The sequence below is a fragment of the Hyaena hyaena genome, unplaced genomic scaffold (assembly GCF_003009895.1).
Source record: "Hyaena hyaena isolate Hyena2069 unplaced genomic scaffold, ASM300989v1 scaffold_450, whole genome shotgun sequence".
Lineage (NCBI taxonomy): Eukaryota > Metazoa > Chordata > Mammalia > Carnivora > Hyaenidae > Hyaena > Hyaena hyaena.
Window position 1 is genome coordinate 339535 of NW_024081084.1, and position 26812 is coordinate 366346.

A 26812-nucleotide genomic window follows, 5' to 3' on the forward strand; every position below is an offset into this window, starting at 1 on the left:
AGATAATAAATGTAGAATTTTGTAGGTCACAGTTTTTCTTTTTAAATAGCATATTGCCCCCTACAAAGGAAGAAAAAAAAACACCCTTTTCTAATTTGCTTTGAATTAAAATAACAAGGCAACCTATTGGCAATTTATCATAGATTATATGAACATTGAGTGATCCTTTAAATGGCATCTGTGTTCTTTTTTTTCCATTCATAGTTTATTGTCAAGTTGGTTTCCATATAACACCCAATGCTCATCCCAACAAGTACCCTCCTCCATGCCCATCACCCCCCTTCCCCTCTTTCCCACCCCCATCAGCCCTCAGTTTATTCTCAGTATTCAAGAGTCTCTCATGGTTTGCCTCCCTCCCTCTCCCCAACTGTTTTTCCCCTTCTCCCCTAGGTCGTCCATTAAGTTCCTCCTAATCCTCCTATACGTGCAAACATATGGTATCTGTCCTCTGCCTGACTTACTTCACTCAGCATAACACCCTTAGGTTCTATCCATGTTGCTACAAATGGCCAGATTTCATTCTTTCTCATTGCCATGTAGTATTCCGTTGTATAGATAAACCACATCTTCTTGATCCATTTGTCAGTTGATGGACATTTAGGCACTTACCATAATTTGGCTGTTGTTGAGAGTGCTGCTGTGAACATCAGGGTACATGTGCCCCTATTGCATCAGCACTCCTGTATCCCTTGGGTAAATTTCTAGCAGTGCTGTTGCTGGGTAATAAGGGAATTCTATTGTTAATTTTTTGAGGAACTTGCACACTGTTTTCCAGAGGGCCTGCAACAGTTTACATTCCCACCAACAGTGTAAGAGGGTGCCTGTTTCTCCACATCTTTGCCAGCATCTGTAGTCTCCTGATTTGGTCATTTTAGCTGTTCTGGCTGGCGTGAGATGGTATCTCAGTGTAGTTTTGATCTGCATTTCCCTGATGATGAGGGATGCTGAGCATCGTTTCATGTGTCTGTTCCATCTGGATGTCCTCTTTGGAGAAGTGTCTGTTCATGTCTTCTGCTCATTTCTTCACTGGATTGTTTGTTTTTTGGGTGTGGCGTTTGGTGAGTTCCTTATAGATTTTGGATACTAGCCCTTTATCTGATATGTCATTTGCAACTATCTTTTCCCATTCTGTCAGTTGCCTATTAGTTTTATTGATTGTTTCCTTTGTAAAGTTTATTTGTTTTAAGAGAGAGTGTGAACGAGGGAGTGGGAAAGAGGCTGGGGTGGTGGGAGAATTCCAAGCAGGCTCCAGGCTGTCCGTGCAGACCCCGATGCATGACTCCATCCCACAAATCATGAGATCATGACCTGAGCTGAAATCAAGAGCCTGATGCTCAACTGACTAACCCACCCAGGTGCCTTTGTAGTTTTCTCGTAGTATCTTTGGCTTTGGTATCAGGGTAATGCTGACCTCATTGAATGAATTAGGAAATTCCCTTCAGTAGTATTTTCAGCCAAGTTTTATAATTTGATTTTTTTAAATGTAAATAATCTATCTGGATGGTGATGTAATGTGATGTGAAGAAAGAAATTTAGTTTTAAATGTTTTCAGTATTGGGACACCTGGGTGGCTCAGTTGGTGTTAATTGTCTGACTCTTGGTTTTGGTTCAGGTCATGATCTCATGATTCATGGGTTCAAGCCCTGTGTCAAGCTGCGTGATGCTAGTGAAGAGCCTGCTTGGGATTCTCTCTCTCTCTCTCTCTCTTTCTCTCTTTCTCCTTCACTCTCTCTCTCTCTCTCTCTCTTCCCCATCCCTGCTTTCTCTCAAAATAAACTTAAAAAAATGTTTTCAGTGTTAAACAATTAAAAATTAAAATACAGTATGTTTAATTCTGTGGCAATAATTTTGTAATCTAACTGGAGCAATATAATAGTATCAAGACATAGATAACCTAAATTTATTAATACCACTGAAAAAGCTAACAACAATCAGCTTCAAAATCAGCTTTAGAGCCAAATATTTAAAATAGTGAACTCTTCCAAATTTTTAAGACATAGACAACTTAGGATAGACAATTAATCCTTGAACAACATGGGTTTGAACTACACTGGTCCACTTACATACACAGATTTTTTTCCCAATAAATACAGTACAGTAGTATAAATGTATTTTCTCTTAGGATTTTAATAACCTTTTCTCTGTCTTTATTATAAGAGTAAAGTATATAGTCCGTATAACATACAAAATATGGGTTAATTGATTGTTTATGTTATCAGTAAGGTTTTTGGTCAATAGTGGGATATTAAGTTTTGAGAGAGTCATAAAGTTATATGTGGATTTTTGACTGCATGGAGGGTCAGTAGCCTTAACTGCTATGTTCAAGGGTCAACTCTATTAGTATTACTAGAACACAGAAAATAGGAAAGTATAAAATTTCACAATTATTTTATAAATCTAGCATAATGATATCAATAGCTGACGAATCTAACAGAAAAACGAAAATGCCCAGGGATCATGGGTGGCTCAGTCAGTTAAGATTCCACCTCTTGAGTTCAGCTCAGGTCATGGTCACACAGTTTGTGGGAATGAGCCCCACATTTGGCTCCACACTGTCAGTAGAACCTGCTTGGGATTCTCTCTCCCTCTTTCTCTGCCCCTCCCCTGCTCGCATGCACTCTCTCTCTCAAAATAAAGAAATAAACTTAAAAAAAGAAAAGAAAGAAAATGCCCAACCAGTCTCACTTATAAAAGGGAAACAAAAACTCTAAAAACAAAACAGAAACAAAAACAAGAAGTAAATCATATCAACAGTTTATCCCAGGAGTAGAAAGGTGATTTAATACTGGGAAATCTATTACTGTAATGCATCGCTGGACAAAGGTAAGCTGAGTAAAACATAGTGGCCATTATGGCTGTGTTTACAGAAAGAAATATAGATGTCACTCACTGACAAATCTTTGTTTTGTTCTAATTTTTATTTGTAAGTAGTATATCCATGGATGTCCATTTTAAATGTTACTGAGAGGCTTTTGACTACGGACTTAATTTATAGTTTTTCATAACCAGTATATTTGATCTTAACCTTATATATCTGCAGTTTTTATTTTGTTCCCTTTTTGGTTCCCTATACTGTTTTGTTTTGTTTTATTGTCAGTGTTGTGTTTGCTTTTTTACCTCCAGTGATTTTGTAAGGGGTACTTTCAATTGTAATGTTTATTGTGGTTATTTTAAAGTTGTTCAGAAGACCTTTTAATCTATATTTCTATAGTAGTCAGAGTCAACACTTAAATAGATTTCTTTTTTTTACCCCCTCTCCTATATGTGAAATAGAAAATAGAGAATTTTGTACACTTCATTTCTTTCCACTGTCCTATATAGTTACTTGGACAATATTTGTGGCTTGGGACCCTGTTGTTTGTTTGTTTGTTTTAGGTCTATATGTATTTTTAACTACTTTCAGTAATATTAACAGATTTTTTTAACGTAATGGCTTTTCCATTTTTAAGGTTTTATTTTTGATTTGTGAGAGCTCAAGTGGATGATTTATTCAAGAAATTCTTTGAAGGAGGATACATGGAATTATGTTTTCTGACTCGTGTATTTAGTAACAGATCTGTGGGCCTTTCAGACATTTTTTAAATATAAAATTTCTGACTCACAGAGTTTTCTCTTAAAACTTGGGAACTTTCATTGTTTTCTGCTACTTAATGTTGCAGAGAAATATCCAAAGTTAACCTGAGTTGCTTTTTTTTGTCAGGTTAGTTTTTCTACTTTCATGTTTTTAGATATTTGGCTTTATCTTTGTAACTAAGATTTACCTAAAATTTTTCAAGGTATACTTTCTTTGCTGATTATTGGCTGACATTTAGTGATCCAAAAGTTGAAATTTTTTTTTCATTCAGTAAAGTTTTTCAGCTTTATCATTACTTACTGATCCTTTCTGGTTTTTGTTTTCTTCTTAGGAACAACCATATTTCTTAGCCTATAGCTCCTTTGTCCTGGTATCATTATATTTCTAATAGTTTTCATCTCTTACTTTTTACTTTACATTCTGAGCCATCTTCTTTCTGTCCTGTATCAGTGAGTTAAATTTGTCATGTTTATTTTTACCCTTGTTTCTTCTGGTGTGATTTTAGTTCTTAATTATTTTTCACCTTTTTGTCTTGGTCTGCCCTTGAACTTTCTATTTCAGAGTTAGGAAAGCTTCTTGTATTCTACTGATGCCAAATAATTTTCTAAAATTTTGTTTATGAGGGGCACCTGGGTGGTTCAGACAGTTGAGGTTTCGACTTCAGCTCAGGTCATGATCTCACAGTTTGTGGGTTCGAGCCCTGCGTCGGGCTCTGTGCTGACAGCTCAGAGCCTGGAGCCTTCTTCAGATTCTGTGTCTCCCTCTCTCTCTGCTCCTCCCCTGCTTGCTCTCTGTCTCTCAAAATAAAATAAAAACATAAAAAAAATTATTTTTAAAACTAAAATTTATTTTATGAGTCCTATTTTTAGATATCTTTCCCCTCTTTAAATAGTGAGGATGCTGTTCCTCAGGAGTGTTTACTAAAAGACAGTGTAGGTATATTGTCCACATTTCCTTCCCTTGGGTCATCTTTGATCTACTCTCATACAGGTCCTTATACAAATCTCTTAGCTCAGTCTCCAGGGTATTGAATGGAGTTTTATTCTGCTTTGCCTGGTTGTATGCTCTTCTGGATAGATCAGATGTGGGAAAATGATAACCTCAGATATTCACAGCTGCCAGAGATCCTTAACAGCTGTCCACCATCAACAGTATATCCATGGGTTACTCTTCCTTATTTTTTCCTTTTTCTAAGAATGCAGTTCAGGGGTGCCTGGCTCACTCAGTAGGAAGACACATGACTCTTGATATTGACTCTTGATCTCAGGGTGGTGAGTTCAAGATCTTTGTTGGATGTAGAGATTACTTAAAAAAAAAAAAAAAAAGGCAGTTTACTACCACAAACTCTTTTCTGCTTGTTGCCAAGTTTTTTTCTGAGAAATGTAGTCACTGACTAGATCAAGAAACAGAATAGTAGTGGAGTGAGAGGAGCAACAGGAAATAATCACTGACTGCTCTCCTGAAGAATAACACCCATCCAGTAGAGGAAAAGCTGCATGGTTTTCTGTCAGTATGTTTCTGAACCAGAAGAAAATAGTGAAAGAGGAGGTAATGATCTTTATATTTACTTGCTCATGGCTTGTTTTCTTTCAGAGTAATTAGTGAGTATTTTTCATTTCTGCTACATTGGCTTGCAGTACCTCAGTTTATTTATTTATTCATTTTTTCAACCAATACTTGCTAAGTTTTAACTATGTGCCAGGATCTTTGCTATGTACTGGTTATATATACAGTTGAACAAATTAAAGTTTTTTTTTTTAATTGATGGCAGGGGTAGTTCCCAGACTTTGTCAACAATACATTTTGGTGATGGTGAGATGTTTTATTTCCCTGTTCATTTTTTTCTTAAGTATTTTTTTGTAAGTTAAGGAGGCCTATATTAAAAAAAAAAAAAAAAAATTGGTGCTTGGGTGGCTCTGTCAGTTAAGTTCCTGACTGCCTGACTCTTGATTTTGGCTCGGGTCATGATCTCATGGTTTGTGGGATTGAGCCCCACATCCACCTCAGGGCTGACAGCTGACAGCGTGGAGCTTGCTTGTGATTTTCTCTCGCTCCTCTCTCTGCCTTTCCCCTGCTCACATTCTGTCTCTCCCACATTAAATAAATAAACAAACATTAAAAAAAAAAAAGGCTATATCAATAACTGTAGCCTAGATGCCAGTTTAAAATTTTTCTCCATATGAAATTTTTAAGTTGCTCTGGATTCAGAAAATAATTTCTATGAATACAGTTTCTATGAATACTTTCCCAAGACTTCTCATCACTGTTAACTTACTACTGTTCTCAACATTTTTCGTAAACATATTTTACTTTCTTAGTTAGATGAATAAATCATATCAACAAAATTACCATGTCTTATATGATTATCTCAACAAATGTTTTGTCATGACAGTACTTTAGCTTAAGAGTTTTCATTCTGGAAGAGACTCCTGTGTATTTGAAAGGCAAGCAGTAAAGCTGCATTAGGTGATAATACATGAAGAATTAATTTTGAGTTTTAAATTTATTTTCTGGCATTTATTATTAAAAATAGGATTTTTAATAATTTAATTATTAAAACGATTGGTTAAGTAAGTGTCTGACTCTTGATTTCAGCTCAGGTCATGATCTCATGATTTGTGAGTTGAGCCCTGAGTGGCTCCTCACTGACTGCATGGAGCCTGCTTGGGATTCTCTCTCTCTCTCTCTCTCTCTCTCTCTCTCTCTCTCTCTCTCCCTCCCCCTCTCCCCCTCTCCCCCTCTCCCTCTCCCTCTCCCTCTCTGTCTCCCTCCCTCTGTCTCTCTCCCTTCCCCCCCCTCCCCCTTCCCTGTCTCTCTCTTTATGCCCTTTCCCTGCTCAAATGCACACTCATGCACATGAGCTCTCTCTATCTCTCAAATAAATACTTAATAATAAATAAAATTAGAGACATTTGATTTTTCTTACCCCTTTCTACATAAGGAAGCACTAAATAATTTTTGTATGTGATTTTTGTATTTAGAGAAAACATATATAGAACTTTATGCTTCCAGCAAATATTATGAGGTTTTAAACAAAACCAAAAGATAAAAATTTAAAAATCACAGAATTTAGCGTATAAATAGACAAGAAGCACAAAATATACATAGACCTACAAGTCTGAAATGTAATGAGTGGAGCAATTGTTTAATTTTAGAAAACTCATAAAAGCAAGATAGAATATTGATTTATAATTTGGATAGCTAACATGTTTGTTTTATAATTTGTAATAGAGTTATTGTCAAGGAAAGGGAACTTTAAGCAAAATAGAACCTGACAATTACAGGACACATCTCATTTTAATTTCTCAGAGTGCCCAGTTTTAAAAAACAATAAAGGTTTCTGTGTGCAGAAATACATGTGTAAGATTGTAGTCATCTTGAGGGTAATGACCCTGTACAAATTACCTGATGACTCTGAATGTTATAGTCAAAAGAGGCTTGTTGCTTTTGATGAAGAAGACACAGTCCTTAGGGAGAACATAATGTGTCCCTTAACCTGTAGTGAGATTAATGGTAACATCTGTTTTAAAGGTAGTAGTCAGGATTTAAAAGTATTTTCATGTTAACTATACCAGTTTCAACCAGTTTGTTCACACCCGGTGCACTAGTGTTAAATTTGTGGTATCCGGGAGGGGAATAACTTCATCAGGTGGAATGCATAGTATGTTTTTCACAGCCTTTTCACCTAGGGATTAGAAATCTTCTGTCCCGTATCCCCAGCCATATCTACGTATCTGTAGAGATCTCATAGCTGTAAGTGTATGTGCTGTCTGTAGCTGAAAATCATTCTCAGATTGTGGTAAGAAACATGGCTAATTGGTGCATTGTAGTCATTTTGTAGCAGAGGTAGATAAGCATTGCTGAAAGATTTAAGCTTTATGTCTGTCCATTGGACACTTGCCTGAGCACTAAGTTTGTTTTATTTTGCTGGCAGGTTTGATATTTGCAAAGTTGTTTTGATTATTTGTGTTTTACCCAAATAAAAGGATACTTGAGAATAAAAAGATACTTGACATATTTCCCGAAAACTCTTAAAAACTATTAAGTTTATATAACATGTAACTAATTTTAAATTCATAAACTATGTGTTTATAATAATTGATGTGCTTCTTTCTAGGGGCCACCCACAGATGCTCCTGCAGTAGACACAGCAGAGCAAGTCTATATTTCTTCCCTTGCACTATTAAAAGTAAGTATTGAATAGAGTTACTTGGCTTTAGAGAGCTTTATTACTTTCACTCTGTCTTTTATTTGGGAATATTTGTTACGTTAATCCTCAAACAGAAGCTGTTGTTCTAGGTACATCTGTAATAAGAGTGTTTTATTTCCACTGAAACAAAATTAGGTTGTTAAAAAAATGAAAAGCACCAAAGATTTTAAAGCTTCGTATCTACCTATGTTCTCTTTACAGATGTTAAAGCATGGTCGTGCTGGAGTTCCAATGGAAGTTATGGGTCTTATGCTTGGAGAATTTGTTGATGATTACACCGTCAGAGTGATTGATGTGTTTGCTATGCCACAGTCAGGAACAGTGAGTACTTTTTATGGTTGCCTGCTGTAAGTAAATGTGTTTCTTTTCTCTTTCCTTTTCCTATGCAAAATCACTTTCATCGTATTATACTTTCTCTTCCTGATAGGAGAAATCCATCATAATATTAATGATAGAAATTTCTAGAATGTATTGAATTAAATCATTCATCTTTTGAATGCATCATGATTTCCCTATAAGTCCATAAACTGAAGAATGCTAGCATTAAATCCCTTTACTCATACTTTCAGCTTTAACTAGCATAGCATCCTGGATTTGTGTTAATTGCTTAAAATAGTAGGGTATTAATTTGAACACTTCAGAAGGTTTTAGAGACTATCTTAGAGTTTTAATTCACATACATTATCTAGTCCTCTCATTTTGTTCCTATTGTTTTGAAATATGTTCCCTTTTTTTATAGACGGTGATAAATGACTTTAAGGTTTTCCTATTCAAAATGTTAAATTTAAAGAAACCAAAAAACTATGGCAAACTTTAGTTCTCTTGCCCAGGCATGGTAATTTCTTTAAGGAGGAAGCATTTACTACATACAAATTTTGGAAGTCATCTACTTTACCTTACTAGAATGCATTGTCAAGGAAAGGGAACTTTAAGCAAAATAGAACCTGACAATTACAGGACACATCTCATTTTAATTTCTCAGAGTGCCCAGTTTTAAATCTCTCTGGAATTTTGGTATTTTATTTAATGCATTGGATTTGTGTAAATAGGTGTGGATTTAGATCTATAGAAAATGGCCAAAAAACAGTAACTATTCTACCTTTCTTATAAAAAAACTATACACATATCCTTCTTATCTGTTTGCCTAGAAAAATATAACATGTATATTTTTCTGATGGAATTTTCCCCCTAGTATTCAACATTTCTCTTACTGAGACTTGTAAAATAACTGTATTAAAGAAATTGTTGTCGTACAGCTGTTTGCTCTATTTGAGACTCTTAACTGTAAGTATACTTCAACAAAGTAGATAATAGAGAAAAACAAGTTATATTTTTAAATAGTGCAAAATATATGTACTATAAACATTTTAAATAGAGTAGTTGCTACGGAGTGTAGTGTGTTTGTAAATAATGCAAAATATAGAAAAATACACAAATTCTTCTCCAAATAGACAAGCTTGTTGAAGTAAACTAATTTCGATCTGCTGATTTTGTTCACCTGGCTATCCCTTGTATTTATTTTGTACATTTGGATATAGGGAGATATACTGTGTATTAACTAAAGATTTAGATTTATGTCTTAGGCTGTTGTCATGTGTATTTATCCTTTCATGTCAGAATATAAAAAACATAATAAAATTAACTAGTGATTCTGTTATATGTGGTCTTTATCAATTGTAATAAGGAGTTCTTAAGCTTAATATCATTTCCTACTAAATGTTTGACAGTTTGAAAGAGAAGACTTTGATCTTCGTGTTCAATCTCTGTAGTAGATTAGAAAGGTTTCCTCTGGACCAAGAGTTATTAACAGACTTTCTATAAAAACATGTTTCTGTCCTATTCTTGTGTTTTGGTTTTTATTTTTAAACCCCCTTTAAAAATGTTAAAACAAACACCTATAGGCAACAGATTGCATACCCCTGTTCTTGAGGATGCTTTCTCAATTAGAATTCAAAATATCATTTGTTTTGGTGGGAAGTAAGTGCTTAATAGTTAACTGGTTTATTGAAATAGATAAGAATTAAATTCCTGATGTTAGAAGAAAGCCTTGTAGGAGTTACAATGGCAGTGATCTATCACTGGAGAGGTGACATGATTGCCTTTAATTCTTCCATGTTCTAAAATCTTTTGAACTAGCAAGATAATGCAACATTTAAAAGACTTGGTTATAGATCATCATCTCTAGTGAAGAATTATTTGTGATTGCTTTATATTTTAGATGATATTCAAAAGTATATATTTCTTCCCAAGCACTTAATCTACCAAGTAGTTCTTGCTGAAGCACTCACTCAGCTTCCTCCCCTCCCAACCCACCCCAAAAAACAAACAAAAACAACCCTGGGAAACTTATAAACTGTTTTCCTTCTTCAAAGTATTTATGTTGTTGAGGAACAAAAAGCCCTTAGGTTATTATAATAGCTGAATAGTTGTAGAACTTTGGATGAGATGGAAGGGACATAATGCTTATCAGGTATCAGAATGGCATTTGGAAGTATGCTTGCCAAGTTAGGTCTAACCAGAAATTGATGGTTTAGTCATTTGGTATTTCTGGTAGAGAGAGAGAGAGAGAGAGAGAGAGAGAGAGAGTGTGTGTGTGTGTCTGTGTGTGTGTGTGTGTGTGTGTGTAGCCATGGCCATAAACTCTTAAAGGATCCCAAAAACTTAACTCATTAGCTATTAGCAGTTTGGTACATGGCAATTTTAGAGGCTTATTAAAGTATGGCTGATAATTGAATCATGTAAATGGGAATCAGTTATGAGTATCCAAGCCTATAAAATTATTTTGCTATCCCAAAATAAGATACATAGAGGGTTTTTTGGGGTAGTTTTTTGTTGATTTAGATTGTAAAAAAATATTTCTGGGTATTCATAGTTCTAAAAGCTAGTTATTTTTCTTCCTATCTAAAACCAGGGTGTCAGTGTGGAGGCAGTTGATCCAGTGTTCCAAGCCAAAATGTTAGACATGTTGAAGCAGACAGGAAGGTAAGTATTTTAACTGATTTTATAAAAGAATAATGGGAAACATTTTTAGAAATGTATTTCAAAAATCTGGATGTTTATGAATATCATACCTGGAAAAAAAAAGCCATGTAGTTAATGTAAAATGATCACTGTCAGTGCTGTATACCACCTATCTAGTATCTCTTTCTTCTAGAATCACAGAAATTTGCCAATGAGAAAATTGAGAATGTTAAAATTCTCAACCATCACATAGTAAGCTTGGGCTGCAGCTTCCCTGTTTAGCATATGGAGTTACTGCCTAGTCATTTATAATTGAAAGAGCCTGTATGTTCCATATATTGGAGAGTTGTGACTAAATAAGATTCTGAATATTTAATTATATTAGGCATATGATTTTTAAAGACAGAGAAAGTAGAATTCAGATATTTTTCAGGTTTTCCCCCAGATTAAATCTCTCAATAGTTGTCATTCTCTTGCTCAAATTCTTCTACTGTGGAAGAAACTTCAAAATTAATGTTAGCAAAAGGCTCAGCAGCTGAGCAGAAGAGTGCAAATTGGTTTTTGACTGAGTTCCTAGTTCTACTGCTGGTTTAATTGATATTTAATCCTTTCACAACAGTGGATCCTGGTGTCCATTGTTAACAATGTACTCTGCCTGGAAAATCCTATTCCCAGAGCTAAGGAGTTAAAGAGTAGATATTTACTTGAATGCTGAAAGGGTAAAAACTGGCTCAGAGAAAGTGTGGTAACAAGGTGAAAAACTGAAAGCCTTATCTACCACTGCTAATGTGCATCTCTTAATGATAGCACTCCTTTGTCATGCTTATTCGTTTCCATGTTTTCTGGATAATATGGTGTATGATTTCAGTGTTTCTAATGGTGCTTTTTCACACCTGTGTGTTTTTTCCATCTCTTCTTAATTTATACCCTGTTAGTGTGTTGTTTCTTTTCATAGCATAGATGTGTATTACTTGTTCTGTTCTGAACTGCTGAATGCCCTCTTTGTTTCAGGCCTGAGATGGTTGTTGGTTGGTATCACAGTCACCCTGGCTTTGGTTGTTGGCTTTCTGGTGTGGATATCAACACTCAGCAGAGCTTTGAAGCCTTGTCGGAGAGAGCTGTGGCAGTGGTTGTGGATCCCATTCAGAGTGTAAAAGGAAAGGTAGAGTAGATTCTATCTTTATTAGCACCTACTGCCACATTCTGTTTACAGATACATTAGATTAAAATTTCTTCTGTTTAGAGCAGGATTTGTACACACAAAAAAATCCAACTGTGTAGTTAAACAAAAAACTGTTCAAGTCGAAAAATGTGTCTTGGTACTATTAGCAATATAACTATTTGGAGATTTGTTTCTACATTAATCAGCCATTGTCTAATCACAAATGTTTATTTTTAAATTTGATTTTATTTTATAGGTTTAGGAACGTTAAACCACACCAAAAGCCTGCTCTGCATATTTTATTAATATTTTAATAAACATTGTTCTACCTTCCTTTATTTTGAAATGGTGAATTTGGGACTGGCACAACATTTTATATGTCTAGTTAAAGACTCTCTGTTTTGCAGACATTATACAGAACATATTCTGGAGTTGGATGTTCCAAATGTTTTAGACAATGAAAACTTGACCCAAGACTTGGTATCAGCCATTCGCATTTTTGGAGTGAGGACACAGATGAATGATTAAATATGCTAAATGATTCAGAAAAGAGATTAACTTGCAAAGCATATTGGGTTATAGTTGTTCTTTGTTGAAATCTTTTGTTCTTGTTTAGTTCTTTTTTTTTTTCCCCTTCGTTCTCTCTTTCTTTCTTTTTTTTATTTCTTTCTTTCTAGCCCCATATGCCATTTTCCTATTTCCTGCCTCATGACAGCAGGGAGCAGCTCTATTATCACCTTCACAGAGCTGTCTGCAAATGTGAGAGGCAATTCGATTTTGCTCAACCACAGGGAGAGTGGATTAGAAAAACTACAGAACATACAGAAATTGGCTAGGTGGTTACTGCTTTAAAATACTGCTGAGGTGTCTTGTTTGAGCATGTACTTCCATTGTAGTGTAGAATAATTGTTAAAATAAAATCACAATACATTTATGGAATCCTTTTTATGCAGCTTTTACAAATAATTTTTAGAGCACTTAAAAATAAATATTAGCTTGCTATCTCTCAGACCTGGAGTTTTGCTAGTATTGCAGATTACATTTATATCTGCTCACCAGCTCAAACAAACTAAGTATGGCTATTAAACGTGGAGTTTTTATCTGTTACGAATTTGAAGATGAATACTTTCTGACATGATATCATTATGATGAATAAAAATTGAGGTCTTCTCTAAATCATGATCCTATTAGATGTGATTTAGTTTTTCAGAGGTGGAAACTAGCCACAAAAACAATAATAATAGAAACTGGTATACTGGATAATTCAGAGTGGATCACTTCTGTATACCTGTATTTCAGCTGATTTTTTTAAAACCAAATTGTTACTTAACTAACATAAACAAAAGGAGTTGAAAAATCCTTGAATATTGTTAGCTTTATGAATTAAAGTACAGTATGATAGCTCTTAAGTTTAATTCTCTGATAAGATACCTTTTTAATAGCTCACAACTCATTTAAGTAATAATCATTATTTTAGAAATATAACAATTATCCAGTTAAGTACCCCACCACAATATTTACAAAAGATAATTAAAGTTTAATTTTAAGTATAATTAGAGTTCTGTCTTGGTTATAGTATCTTAAATGGCAATTTTAGTTTCTAAATCTAGTTTAAGTATTATATAACATTGGAATTTGCATTGTTTATTTCTGATTAATCAAAGAATGACTTTTGTTAAAACACTTGTATGACATGACTGTTGTCATGGTAAATGTAGTTATTTTTTCAAAATAATATACCTAAAATGACTTTATAAAATCATATGTACCATTGTCTAGTTTTATATATTGATAATTCACATTACTTCTTGTACCCAACATAGATTCATACAGTTAATATGACCTGAAATAAGCATCCAGTTCTTTCTCAATAGTGTAACTTCATCTGTATGACGTCTGAGTTTGATTATAATTTATGGCTCTTTTAGTGTCAAGACTTCTCAAAACTGTAAGCCAAACTTAAGTATATAAACTTACAAAAAATGAAGAGTAACATAGGATTCTCCCTCTCCCCTTCTCTGTATGTGATTTATCAAAGCTGTCAAAATATTTAGTAAGACAATGATTAGATCAAGAGTTAAAATGACAATCTATATATAAATTATTCACATTGAGTCTCTGTTCACTTAATACCTCTTTCCTGTATATTTTATATGTTCATTTTTCTAAATCCCAGTATTACCTGTTTCTGAGTGATGAGGTAAGCATTAGTTCTTTGTAATCTCATTAATTCATAATGTTTGATTTCCTTTTATAGTGACTTGAATACATCTTTATGGAATTCTTGCTGTGTGCCAAGTATTATGGTGATAAATATTTCAACTTGTCTCATGTATTCTTTAGTAATTCTGGAGATAGAGGCATTATTATTACTCCATTTTATCAATGAAAAGGTAAAAAATAAATTAGGGTCAAAGAGATTACTTTGTCCAAAATCATAGCATTATTTGTTATTTTTATTTTATAATGTTTATTTTTGAAAGAGAGACATAGAGATAGAACATGAGTGGGGGTTGGGGGCAGAGAGAGAGAGAGAGAGAGAGAGAGAGACAGGCTCCAGACTCTGAGCTGTCAGCACAGAGCCCAATGCAGGGATTGAACTCATGAACCATGAATTCATGACCTGAGCTGAAGTTGGATGCTTAACCAACTGAACCACCCAAGTGCCCCCAAAATCATATCATTATTAAGCAGAAGAACAAGGATACAAATCAGGTCTACAGAATTTCAGAGGTCAAACTGTTTTAATGGCTCTTTAATATTAGACAGTTATGAGCTATATAATTAGAGTAACACAGAATTGGAAAATGAGTACCAGAGGTCATTACCACACCCTTTCTTATATGAATAGGTATCACTTCCTTCAGTATAAGTCTGGGGAAGGGGCTAAACATTTTGTCTAAGTTCTCACTAGTTCCTTACGGTATTTATAGTAGTTGTTATTTATTGATTTTTCTCAGAGTATTTGTTCTGTTAATTAAAATAAATTGTTTTTAGACAGATCCGTTCCTTTAGCTTTTGCGACATCCCTAGGGCCAAACATTGAGACCTACATAAAGAATAAAATATACTATGTGATAAAGAATCCACAGTATTCTGTATGTTATGTAATCCTGTAAATGTGTAAAAATGATACAGGTGGAAAATAATAATAACATGCATAATTTAAATGGAGAGTAAACTATAGAAATTACTGGTGAGTCTCACTCTAAACTTCTCAGTGAAATAGTTGTTAAGATTCTGTTTTAGTTTATTTATAAAATACACATATTTAAGTACTTTAACTTCAGTTCTCAAGTAGTAAAGTGACAGCCTCTAAAGTTTTGTTATCCTGAATATTTAGCCCACAACTGGACTTTCAAAGTTAATTTAACTTGTAACATGATTATACTGCTTCCTTAGGGCAAAAAGAATGGTGACTGTACAAAATCATAAAACTACCATGCAACCATTACTACTTTTGAAAACCTATTTTCTTATCACAATTCCTATCAGTAAAATGTTCAGATGTTACCTGCTGTTAACAGTCTTCATGTTTTGTTCTCTATTTGAAAACATTAAAAGAAAAAAAAAACCCTCATAACCCTTTAGTCCATATAAATCTTCACCCTGGCTGAGTTTTCTTGAGAAATTTGTATTTAATCTGATCAGAAATCCTCAATTTATCAGCAGGTATTTCTTAAGTACATCTGATGTGCCTGTGTACTGATTCTGGTATAAAAATTTAAAAAGTCTGTCTTTTTGAGAAGATAAGTCATAGACATTTAGTGTCATTAGTGAGCCAGATAACATTCTGCCCATTATATGCTTGATACCCTATGTTGCATCCTGATAAAATACAAATTATACTGATACTGCTTTGTTTCTGTAACTTAAGTATTAAGATGGTTACTAGAGAGAAATAATCCAGCAAATACTTCTTCAGAACCATGTATGTGCCAGAATGCAATAAAGTTGTACTTGTATAGCAAACATAGTAAATGCAAATTAAATTAGAAAGAAATTGGTATGGCTGCACGAAGTAAATGAAACTTGGACTGAGTTTTGATAGCACATCGCTTAGAAAAGAGGAGTTTGTACCTCCTGGTGAAGAACATAGAAACAGTTCTATTCCAGATTGTACATTTAATCTCTTTGTTCATGCTTATTTTACAGATACATTAGAATGTAAAATGAACAGTTTTTGATGTTGTTACTGTTTTTTTGTCAGCATTTTATAAAAAAGAACTTTGAAGAATAAATGCAAATATTGGAGGAAAGAATTAGGGAATGAATAAGAGTTTACCTTTTGTTTTCAGAGATTTAGAAGGTTTTGTCTTTTTCAGGATAAGGAGGGCAAATACTTCTCCAAAAATTTTGTATTAGAAGTTTTAAGATGGTGGAGATTTTAAACTACTCAAAAATAGTTTTGTTTTAGCTTTTTCTTCTTATTGTTAAGAAAATACATGTCATAAAGCCAGGGCATAGAGTAATGAAGAGCATAGGTTTTGGATTTAGGCCTGCGTTCAAATCCCATTTTTACCTCTATCTCCTCTCTATAGTATGACTTTGAGCAAGTTGCCGAATCTTGAGTTTCAGTTTTTTCATCTATAAAACAGGGATTTTGGTACCTGTCTCATAGTATTATGAAGTGATATATGTAATGAGTAGAGTGTGCATGCCATATAGGAAATGTGCAGTAAGTGACATTATATTCTAAAGATTAAAATAATTGATAGTTTTTAAAGAGACAACTAGCATATTTAATATATTGAATGTGAATATTTCTGGCAATTTTGTTAAGAACAAAATACATTAACTTGCTTCACTTTAAGAAGATGAAGGTAATGACTACAAAAGAAATGAAAACTTCCCCTTATATTTTCTATTTCCTAATTTAAGAATAGTCTCAGCTGATTTTTTATTGAGCAGTTACTATTTTTCTGACATATTTCTCTAGGACATGCTAATTAAGAGAAAAATAACTACATTAAAATTCTGGCCTTTGAATTGCAGTCAAAACTTTGAAGTGATTAATGTATTGCAGCCAAACCTGTTTTGTTTATCTGCCTGTATATTATCTTCCTATAAGACTGCGGCCTCTTTCAGTGGGGAAATGTTTTCATATCTGGGAATTTATGTAGTGTCTGGTAAAAAAAATCATTTTCTTCATAAATGTTGATAAAGTAAAATCAAAGAATGAATGTGTCAGTGGTCAGCTATTACCAAATCTGGCTTTTAGCATATAAAAACAGGGTTAATTTTATGAGGTTTAGTAATTTTTAAGTTATTGGTCATAGAGTCATTTATTAAATAAGTGAAACTGGAGATTGATAAGGTCAGTGAGCCAGTTCATAGATATTAGTCTTAATGAGTATGAACTTTGTGTAATATAATCAGAGCTAGAGTTGTGTAACATGCTATTTGTCTTCTAAAGATAGTGAAAGATATTCCAAATACCTGTTATAAGATTTTTTTTTTTTAAATTGGTATCCCATAAGGGCCAGTTAGAGCTGGATAGTCCTAATCTCAAATTGTACACACACACACACACACACACACACACACCTTTTCTTCATCTAGTTTTCCAGATTGGAAGAGAAAAATAGAAAATAGGACACATAAAAATTCTATTTCCACTCCTAATATAGCTCTGTGAGCATACCCATCCAACTCTTGGAACAAGTTTTGTTACTATATTATCTTTTGTTTGCTTCCTGTTTTATACACTTATTATCAATTTGAAGTTTTATAAAATTCTCAGATTTGTGAGGCCATCTAAGAAATTACAGATGCTAATGTGCCTACACTATTCCTGATAGACAAGCTTAATAGTTTATAACATTTATTTAGCTGATACAATAAAAAATTGTCAGCTACGAATGTTAAAGCAATTTTATGTTTAAAATTCTAAGAAACATAAATCTTATCTAGAACTAACAGTCCTTAGTATAGTTCTTTTAATTTATACTTTCTATATTAATAATGTAGTCTCTGAGTTACTTTATTATTGCTTAGTACTTGATATGCATTTTGAATGATATAAATCTGCTTCAAATTAGTTCAACTTAAGCTGTTTCAGTAAAGATACAAGAAAACCTTTAACACTCTTCCTATTATCTGTAAGAATATTATTTATGACTTTTAATTCTTGAATATTTTTCTTTCCCCAATCTAAAGATCCTTGGTCATTCATTTAACAGGTACTTCCTGGTCATTACTGTGTTCCAGGCATACACTGGGGACATAGAGAAGAACAAGATCTAGCCCCTATTATTAATGCCAGTATTGTACCAGCAAATGGAAACCATAACTTTGTAGAAAAAAGCTTTTCCATAACCCATATATACAGTAATTGTTTAAGATCATATTGAAATGATTTGACATTAGCCCTTGTTAATTGTGAAGATGATTCTGTACCTGGGACTTAGTTTTAATAGATTTAATATGTTCTTATCATTGGGAGTAGATATTCTTGTAGCTCATAGTTGATTCCTGAATGATTATTCTTAGTTGACTAGTAAGCTAATTAATAGATGCCCACTGGCACTTCTTACATTCCAAATTGCTTTACTGTGTGCAGTTTTTATTCCAGAATAAATGCATGTCAGTACTTTGTGATGTTTGGGTTTTTCCGTTCAGTATGCCATGGAAGGTATTTTATGAATTTCGAAAATGATCGGTGAGAGGAGATGGAAAGTATATATTTTGTAAAGCTAGTGGTCAGATTTTTATAGATAATGAATGCCCCTTTTTGAGGAAAAAGAAACGTGAGTAATAAAACTTTATATAAAATGCTCTCCTTAGAGCTCTTGTTTTTTATAGGTGTTTATTCTATACCATATTACGTGTGCCATGTACTCTTCTGGTGAATGGATGTTTGTTTGATAGCGATTAAGCCATAAACCAGCTGTCAAGTAACTGATCTAATAGTAGTCTTTTCTTGCTTTTGTAGACAGGAGAAAATGTTATATCAGATAGCTTCATGATGAAGAGTACTGGCTTTGGCATGCTGTGTATGTACAGATCATAGTGATATCACTTGCTGGTTGTGTTATCTCATTTAATTTATCCAAGTTCTCTGAGCCTCTGCTTTCTCATCCATAAACTGAGAATATTAATACTTAACCTCTTGGTTGTTGAGAGGATTAAACAAGATAATTTCTATACAGTATTTATTAATATGCCTAATAAAAATATATGACGATATACAACAAAGTATTAACCATTACATATTTTTCTTACAAAAATGACCTTGCATATTGAGAAATGGCAGTTTGAAGGATATATTTGCATTTTGCTTTGAAGGTGATGTTGCAGCACAAGAAATGTGTGTAGGTCTCTTATTCCTCTTATCCACCTGCCCTGCCATCTCGTTAACACGGTTGAGCTCCTGCCTTTAGTCTCTAAAGCCTTTTCTTTCTTTCCTTTTTGTGGAACTGTCAATAACATACTAATTTTAGTTTGTATACCAGAAAGGAATCTGAAGTCACTTGTTCTTTTTATATAGACTGTGGTATATAGTGTGAGTAGCCACTAGATAGAATTGGTACTCAGAGTTGGTATCAGACCAGTGACCCAGAGATGATACTCTCTTCTATCATTAATAGTCAGTCCCCTGAGAAGTTCAGTTTTTAAGTTTCGTGTTTGTCACTATCTAGAAATATCTGGTATGCCGAGTGTCAAGATTCTAGGCATATTGTCATTTTTAAAAAGAGATAATAATATTTAGCATAACTGTATCCTTTTTAAAAAACTTTAATTAGGAATTTTCCTAAGAAAATAGATGTCTTTAAATGTTTCTTCCTTGGGGCACCTAGGTGGCTTAGTTGGTTAAGCACCCGACTTCAGCTCAGATCATGATCTCGTGGTTCATGAGTTCAAACCCTGTGTTGGGCTCTGTGCTGACAGCTCAGAGCCTGGAGCCTGCTTCAGATTCTCTTTCTCTCTCTCTCTCAGCAATAAATAATAAACATTAAAAAGTGTTCTTTCAATGGTTCTCCCTGATTTTCTGTTGGTGTTTTCATGTCAAGTGCCCGTGGATGCCAAATTTATAATTCTGATTTGGTTTTGGGAGTAGCTTTTTTCTAACTTTTAATACTATTGCAGTAGCAGCACTCTACTGTGTTTATCAGATCAGTTTGGGTGTTCCAAGAAGCAGGTACCAAAATTGGATTAGTTGTTCAAGAGATTTATTATGGTAAACACCTGTGGTGGATAAAGGGGAGACCCTTCAGACGGCAGTACAGGTCTGACCCTGTAAAAGGAAAAAGGGAAGATAGAGTTGGGTAGGAACAATATCAGACTACAGTGTATTGCTGAGAAATTTTCAGCCAGACTAATGGGGAGTCCTTGATACAAAGTTGTCCTTTAGAAGAATCCTAGCTTCTAGTACCCCCACTGTGCTCGTTCATTGGCTGGGAGTAGCCCAAAGAACACATGGCGTAGGGTGAACTCCCAGAAGATCCAAAGGTGTAGCATGCGGAGGTGGTGAGTCAGCTATGCTCTCTGCAGCAGGTTCTTCTGAAAGGGGGTCTGAGCTGGGCAACTCTGTGACTGCCACAGTTAATAACACTAAGAACTATGGTGGCAGGTATGCACGTATTTTATTTAATCTTACCACCAGCTCTGTGAGGTGTCATTCATGAGCAAATGGAGACATTGAGAGCATAAATAACTTGCCCTGGCTCGCTGAGCTAGCCATTGAAGAGCCACAGTTGTAATTTAGGATTCTGAATCCTGTATCTCAAGCATTTAGGCACCTATACCAGACTGACTTCGTGTATACCAGAAAAAATCCTGCTGAACTTCACTTTATGCCTTAATTATATTCTTTTTATATAAAGTTTTATGAATCCAAAAATTTCTAATAACCTTTTGCCATGCTAGTTTCTAAAGATCCATTTGTTTTCATTAAGGCATACATGTTTAAAAAACTTGTGGCTTTACTGTTTGCATTTTGATGCATGTCTTCACTTGTCAGAAAAGTACATTATGCTAGTTCCACCCCATCCCCCTTTTCTCCCAGTATATTGAAGTTGTACTACAGATCCCTAGCTACAGTAAGCAGTTCTCCAAGGATGAAGAAAGAAAATGTACATACACATAGGAATTTCTTTTCCAGAGCTAAAATTGACATTTTATAAATAATTTCCGTGTTGCAAACTTGAGACTAAGAAATCACAGCAATTCAGTGATATGCATTTGGCATGAGTCAGTTTTAGTTCTTAGTGCTTTTCATTGGAAATGGCATAAAAAGTAAGATTTCTTTGAATTTTTTATGCTGTGGGCTTACAAGAGACAGAAGATGTTTTTCTCTTATAGATGTCTGACAGTGCATGGCAGCAGAAGTAACGGCAGGGTCACAAACCCCAGCAGTACTCCCAGGTCACATGCCCCCTTAATTTTTAAAGAATCTAGAAACAACCTAAGCAGTTGATAACAGGTCATTTCTAGGTGATAAAGGGTATTTGGTATGGAGTGCTGCGCTGCTTTTCTTTCTACACTAGCATTTTTATAGTCATTAGATACGGTAGCAGGTTTATATAGTTTTTAAGTATGTAACGTAACTGGTAACTGAATTACAACTTTTTTTCTTTTTTTAACATTTGGCAGTGATTTTGAGGTCTTAAAATTTTTCTTTCAAGCTTTAAAAAAAAATCTGTTTCTGTTATTTTATATATTAAACACTTTCCGTAGTCATTGACTTCAATATAAATGCAATTGGAAATGCCAAAGGCAGCTACTGTTATAAGAGAGAGACAAAGAGATTATAATTCTAGTAACTACTGCCAAAAGTGCTTATGCATTTTTCTTTCAGACACCTTTGTATTAAACTAATTTTAAGAGCTTTGCTTGATAAGAGAGCCTCCTTTGAAAGTAAATATTGGGAAACATAGGTTGATGCCTTAGAAATTTACTCTCTCAGTGACCTAGCAGTTGATATGAAAATATGAATTTGAAAATAAATAGCATATTGGATAAACTGTACTATACTCATGAAAGAAGCCAAAAAATTATGGATTAAGCTGAATTTGGAAATAATTACAGTTTTGAGTCCTAAACCAGATTCGTTATTAAAATGAAATGATAGGTCCTTGACCCTTGGGTGTGCTTGGAATAAATATGGAACACAGTATTGTTTTTAAAACTATTTTGCTTTTATAAGCTAAGACAGATGTACAAAAAAGATGCAGTTTTTATTTTGTATTGGCAGCTTCCAAATATTTAGTATCTATTTCCAAGAGTTGCAATTAGTAAAACAACCATGGTACTGAAATCTGCACATCCCACAAGCTAATTATATTTGCAAGGTCAGAGTGAATACATATTTTCAGAAAAATAAAGGGTTATATAAATATGTGTCTTCTACTTGGCTGTTATATCACAGTTTGTTGATCTGGAGTATAATGTGTACAATTCACAAATTTGTCTGATAACAGAAAGTGGTGTGTGATTGTGTTTATTTTACTAACCAGTATATTCACAGCAATCACTTCCAAATATCTCTCCAGTAAAGATGTGTTAATTACAAAACAGACAAGGTCTTCTATTATATTAAAGCTACTAACAAGAAGACAGCAGGAATCACACATGTAAATAGCATCATCAACCCCTATTTTAGTCCTCTGTTTTGATCTGTGAGTTGCGCATAGACCAAAGGTGCTATTAAAGACTGAGTGTATGAAATAGGCAGCATTATATGAACAAAATTTATTCAACAAGAAAACAGACCTTTAACATGAATTTAACAAGCCTGAGAAATTATAAACTATCATATGCTGCAGATTCATGCAGTGATAATAAACAAAAAAGGAAAGTAAGAGGTTTCCCTAAGCTAGCCAAACTGCTAATGGTTTTGTTATAAGCTGTCTACTGTTGCAGTGACCTCTGAAAAGTCTCAAGGCACTTGTACCAGAAAAAATTAGATGGTCAGGCTGGTGGATAGAGATTCAATGTGGTATATAGGATCTCAGCCTGGAAAGGAATTCTAAAAGTCTGGCATCATATTCCTGAAAATATCCTTTATACTTTAGTTTGGAAGTTTTTGTTATTACATATTAATGAGGTAGTTGTTGTGTAAAGAGTTTTGGCTAAATTACTATTTGGATTTATAAGATATAAACTGAACTGCTTTAATGTATGTATATTTTAAAACAAACTGTTTAGAAAATTCATGTAGCTCCAAAAATGGATTCTTTCCCCTGTTCCCTCCCCCATACCTTAATTAATCTTTGGGGGCTCTTTGTGCGGTGTATTGTATCTAAGATACCGTTCTTATCCATGGAGTGACCACTTTGCTGTCATTCTGTTGCATCATGCTGTAAATACATAAACATGGAGAAATGCCTTCAGCTTATACACACCTCCAAGTGCTCACCAGGGCTTTTTCTTGAATCTTACTGTGGCATAATTAACACCTTCTTCACCCATTGCTCATTAGTGCACTGGACATTAATGAGTCTATTTTGATAGGTTGTTCCAAAGGAGAAACCCACTTATCCTCACAGCACAAAAGGCAATTATAAAATTGTACAGAAATTAAAATGTAGACTATATTGCCATATTTATATTTTTATTGCGTACTAAATCTAATTTTGGTCTGCAGGTTGTTGAGCATGATAGTTTCCTTAAGACTGTTGCTATAGCGATGGCAGCAAATTCCTTTAATCTGGGTGTAGTTAAAGTATTTTATTGGTTATCATATTGCTGTTCAGGAATTGTCAATCTAAGCATGTCCTTTCACATAGGCCATCATTTATTAGCTGAATAGTATATCACTTTCTGAATGTTTTATCATTTAACGTAATTTAATTTTTTCAGTTTTAGATTTGTTTCTAACTGATCATAATACCTGCTTAGCTGGTATTTTCATTTCCTTTTTATGACGTTTCACACCTGCTTATAATATTTCCAGAGAAATACTGCAGAGATTTTTGCATATAAAATAGCTGCCTGCTGTTTGAGGTTAAAAGTGTTCAGTATAAAAAAATACAGTCATTTTATTGTGATAGATGATGGAATGTTCATAGTTCTGTCCATAGAACTGTCCATAGAATTGGGTTTTTTCTACAAATGATTTTACTAAAAATTTAAAATGGAATAAAAGATTTCTAAGAATCGTTGGGCCAAAATGATGCTTTGCTCATAAGTTGACCACAACACTTAAATGGTGGAAGTTCTTAATCCTGCATTTATTTAAGTACATCTGTCTATTAAAATGGTCATTTTTCTCCTTTTGCTTACATTTAATTTTACCTTCTGTGTTTTTTAGTAGAAAATTTTACTTCTATGTTTCTTAAACAAGTGCTTGAAATTATTTATGATAATCTTGTACTAAAGCATGTCTGATATTAGTACCTATTTTTATTATTGCTCTATGAAAATAAATGATTAAAAATTTTAAGTACAAGCAAGAGACATAAGCTTAGGCCATACTTATTTATGTTATAAATGTGAAAGTTAAGCCTGAATTTCAGTTATTGTAGAGAAAAAAACGTTTTCACAAACTATTAAATCATGTATGTTCTGGGGATACTTGGTTTTATTTTGAGGAAGCAGGACTCTTTGGGGAAATTCAGACTATTAGAAATAAGAGCAAAACTTGAAGTTGATTTGCAGGTTTTTTGGCCTGCCAGAGTGGACACTTGTAATGCTTTGGTCTAAGTTTGTATTCTTTGATACTGTTTCTTAAGAAAGGGTGATTTTCTTTTTCTTTCTTTAGATTTTGTTCCTTAGTATACAAGCATGCATACATAACTATAAACAGACTTTTCAGACTTGATTAGATTTCATGTGGCTTAACTTAAGAATAAATTTTATTTTCTACCCCTTACTCAGCTAAACTTACTCATCTGTACTCAAACTAATACAGATGGGAAACAGTGTAGTTGATGTTAGCTTTTACAGCGTTAATAAACCTCAGTTAAAGCACCTTTAAGGCAAATCTAGGAAAATACATTATCTTGCTTTTTAAGATTTTTTTTATGTGACAAAAGCATTGAGTTTATTCTGTAGGTAATTGATTTAAATTCCCAGAAAGAAGTATCTCTCTTAAGTCTGAGTGCTTTATATAAAATTTCACAACATTTAAAAACTTCAGTGAGTTCCATCAAATCAATGACAATGAACAGGAAAAAAATGTTAGGATACTATGTGATTATTGTTAAATTTCTTAATATAAAAGAACTAACAGATGATAGTGTATCATGTAAAAATTTGTACTTTTTTATAGAAGTATTGAATACACTTAGAAAAAGATGATACTTCCTGTTATTTCTTTACTATGAACTTAGGGCCATATTATTCTATATCATGTTCCTGGCTCAAAGCACAGATGACCTTGGTTTTTTGTTATTTGCCTCTTATTCTTGACAGTGGCTTGGATATTTAAGGCCATCAGACAAGGTATAAAGTCTTTTATAGTCACAAGAAGTAAAAGGTATCTGACTAGAAGAGAATACATGGAGCAAGTGCCTTGCTGGCTGTAATTTTGTTGTCATTTCAAGTACTGTGGTAGTATAATTGATGTGACAGGGCTGGGCTTTACATGTGGTCCCTTAGCTTGTGCTCACTTTCAGTTTTCGTTTCTCTTTGTCATTCATTTTGATTAGATAAAATTTAGGTGACAAACATATGCACACCAATGAAGGCTGTTTGGTTGTGTAAGTTTAGTAATGATGTATTTCAATACTAAAAATGCAAAGTTAATGTTTTTCTTTACTGCTTCATGAAAATTGCAATAATTGGTGTCACCTTACATTACAAGATAGAGGGTGGTGTGCTGATGGCACAGTCAGCAGGAGGTTCTTTTTTATTAATATTATAATTAAATGATTTTCTGGAAATAGGCCAGAAACAGATGCAGGTTGATCATGCCTTGTCCACTGTTGCTTGGCATCATCACTTGCTTTTTAAAAAAGAATTGACCTGACACCTTATTTTTACAGGTTGTTATTGATGCCTTCAGATTGATCAATGCTAATATGATGGTCTTAGGACATGAACCAAGACAAACAACCTCAAATCTGGGTCATTTAAACAAGCCATCTATCCAGGTAATGCCTGTATTGATAATGTGTTAAAACTGTTTTACATTTTAAAAGCCTGTTATAAATGGCCACATTCAGATCTGGTAACTTGGCATTTTAATTTGTTGGCAATTTTTCTTGTGCTTGAGAAGGTGATTATTGAAATACTGTTGCAAAAGTTACCTTCCCTCATTTTTGAGTCCATTTTTAGTGGAGTCTTTAAACTTTCCTAACATAGTTTGAGGATATCCATTTTGGGAGCAGAGAAGAGCCTTTATCTTGAGAGTACCGTATGGCTTTGCATGGTTAACATTGTAGTAAAGGACAGACACAAGTTTCAGGTAGAGTGTGTTAGGTATCACTACTGATTGGTTAGTAGACATTTCTCAGCATTAAAAATGAGAAAATTGATACACCTTGAGACAGTTCCTAAATGGTATGTAAAACTTTCTACCTTTTCTTTGTTTAATCTCCACATTTAAAACAAATTCTATAAAACTTATCTGTATATTACTTTTGATTCATTTATATCTTGTTCTTTCTAATACTGTCAGCTACCATTATTGCAGTGATGTGGGCATTTAATATCCTCCTGAGTGATTAATGTTTTCTTTGTATCATTCACGTGTCTCATTGTTTTTACACAAATCTTTATTGTTTGCAAAGATTATTTTAAATGTGTTTTTAAATGCACCACAACCTGTGTCTATATAGTTAATTGCTTCTCTGAAGATTAATTAAACGGACAGAAATACCATGTTTGGTTAAATAGAACACATAGGACAAAGACATTAAGTAGCTATTGCTTCTCGCCTTCTGAAACCTTGCTCTGTCATATGATTGTCTTTGGGGAGTTGTGGCTTTGATAGTTAACTGTGGTTAAGCCTGGGTTACAC

At 33.9% G+C, this 26812-nt stretch overlaps 1 protein-coding gene across 2 annotated transcripts in view; it reads left to right on the forward strand.

Moving 5' to 3' along the window:
• Positions 1-26812, forward strand: part of PSMD14 (proteasome 26S subunit, non-ATPase 14) — a 101476-nt gene that overhangs the window by 49934 nt on the left and 24730 nt on the right. Inside the window, exons 1-6 of one of the 2 annotated variants that reach the window (XM_039253450.1) lie at positions 4966-5122; positions 7692-7763; positions 7986-8105; positions 10696-10766; positions 11757-11907; positions 25836-25943. In XM_039253450.1, the coding sequence (XP_039109381.1) occupies positions 5087-5122; positions 7692-7763; positions 7986-8105; positions 10696-10766; positions 11757-11907; positions 25836-25943 (558 nt within the window). In that variant the 5' untranslated portion in view covers positions 4966-5086. Of the gene's footprint in view, positions 1-4965; positions 5123-7691; positions 7764-7985; positions 8106-10695; positions 10767-11756; positions 11908-25835; positions 25944-26812 lie in introns of those variants that run through there. The other variant, XM_039253449.1, reaches the window with a different exon arrangement.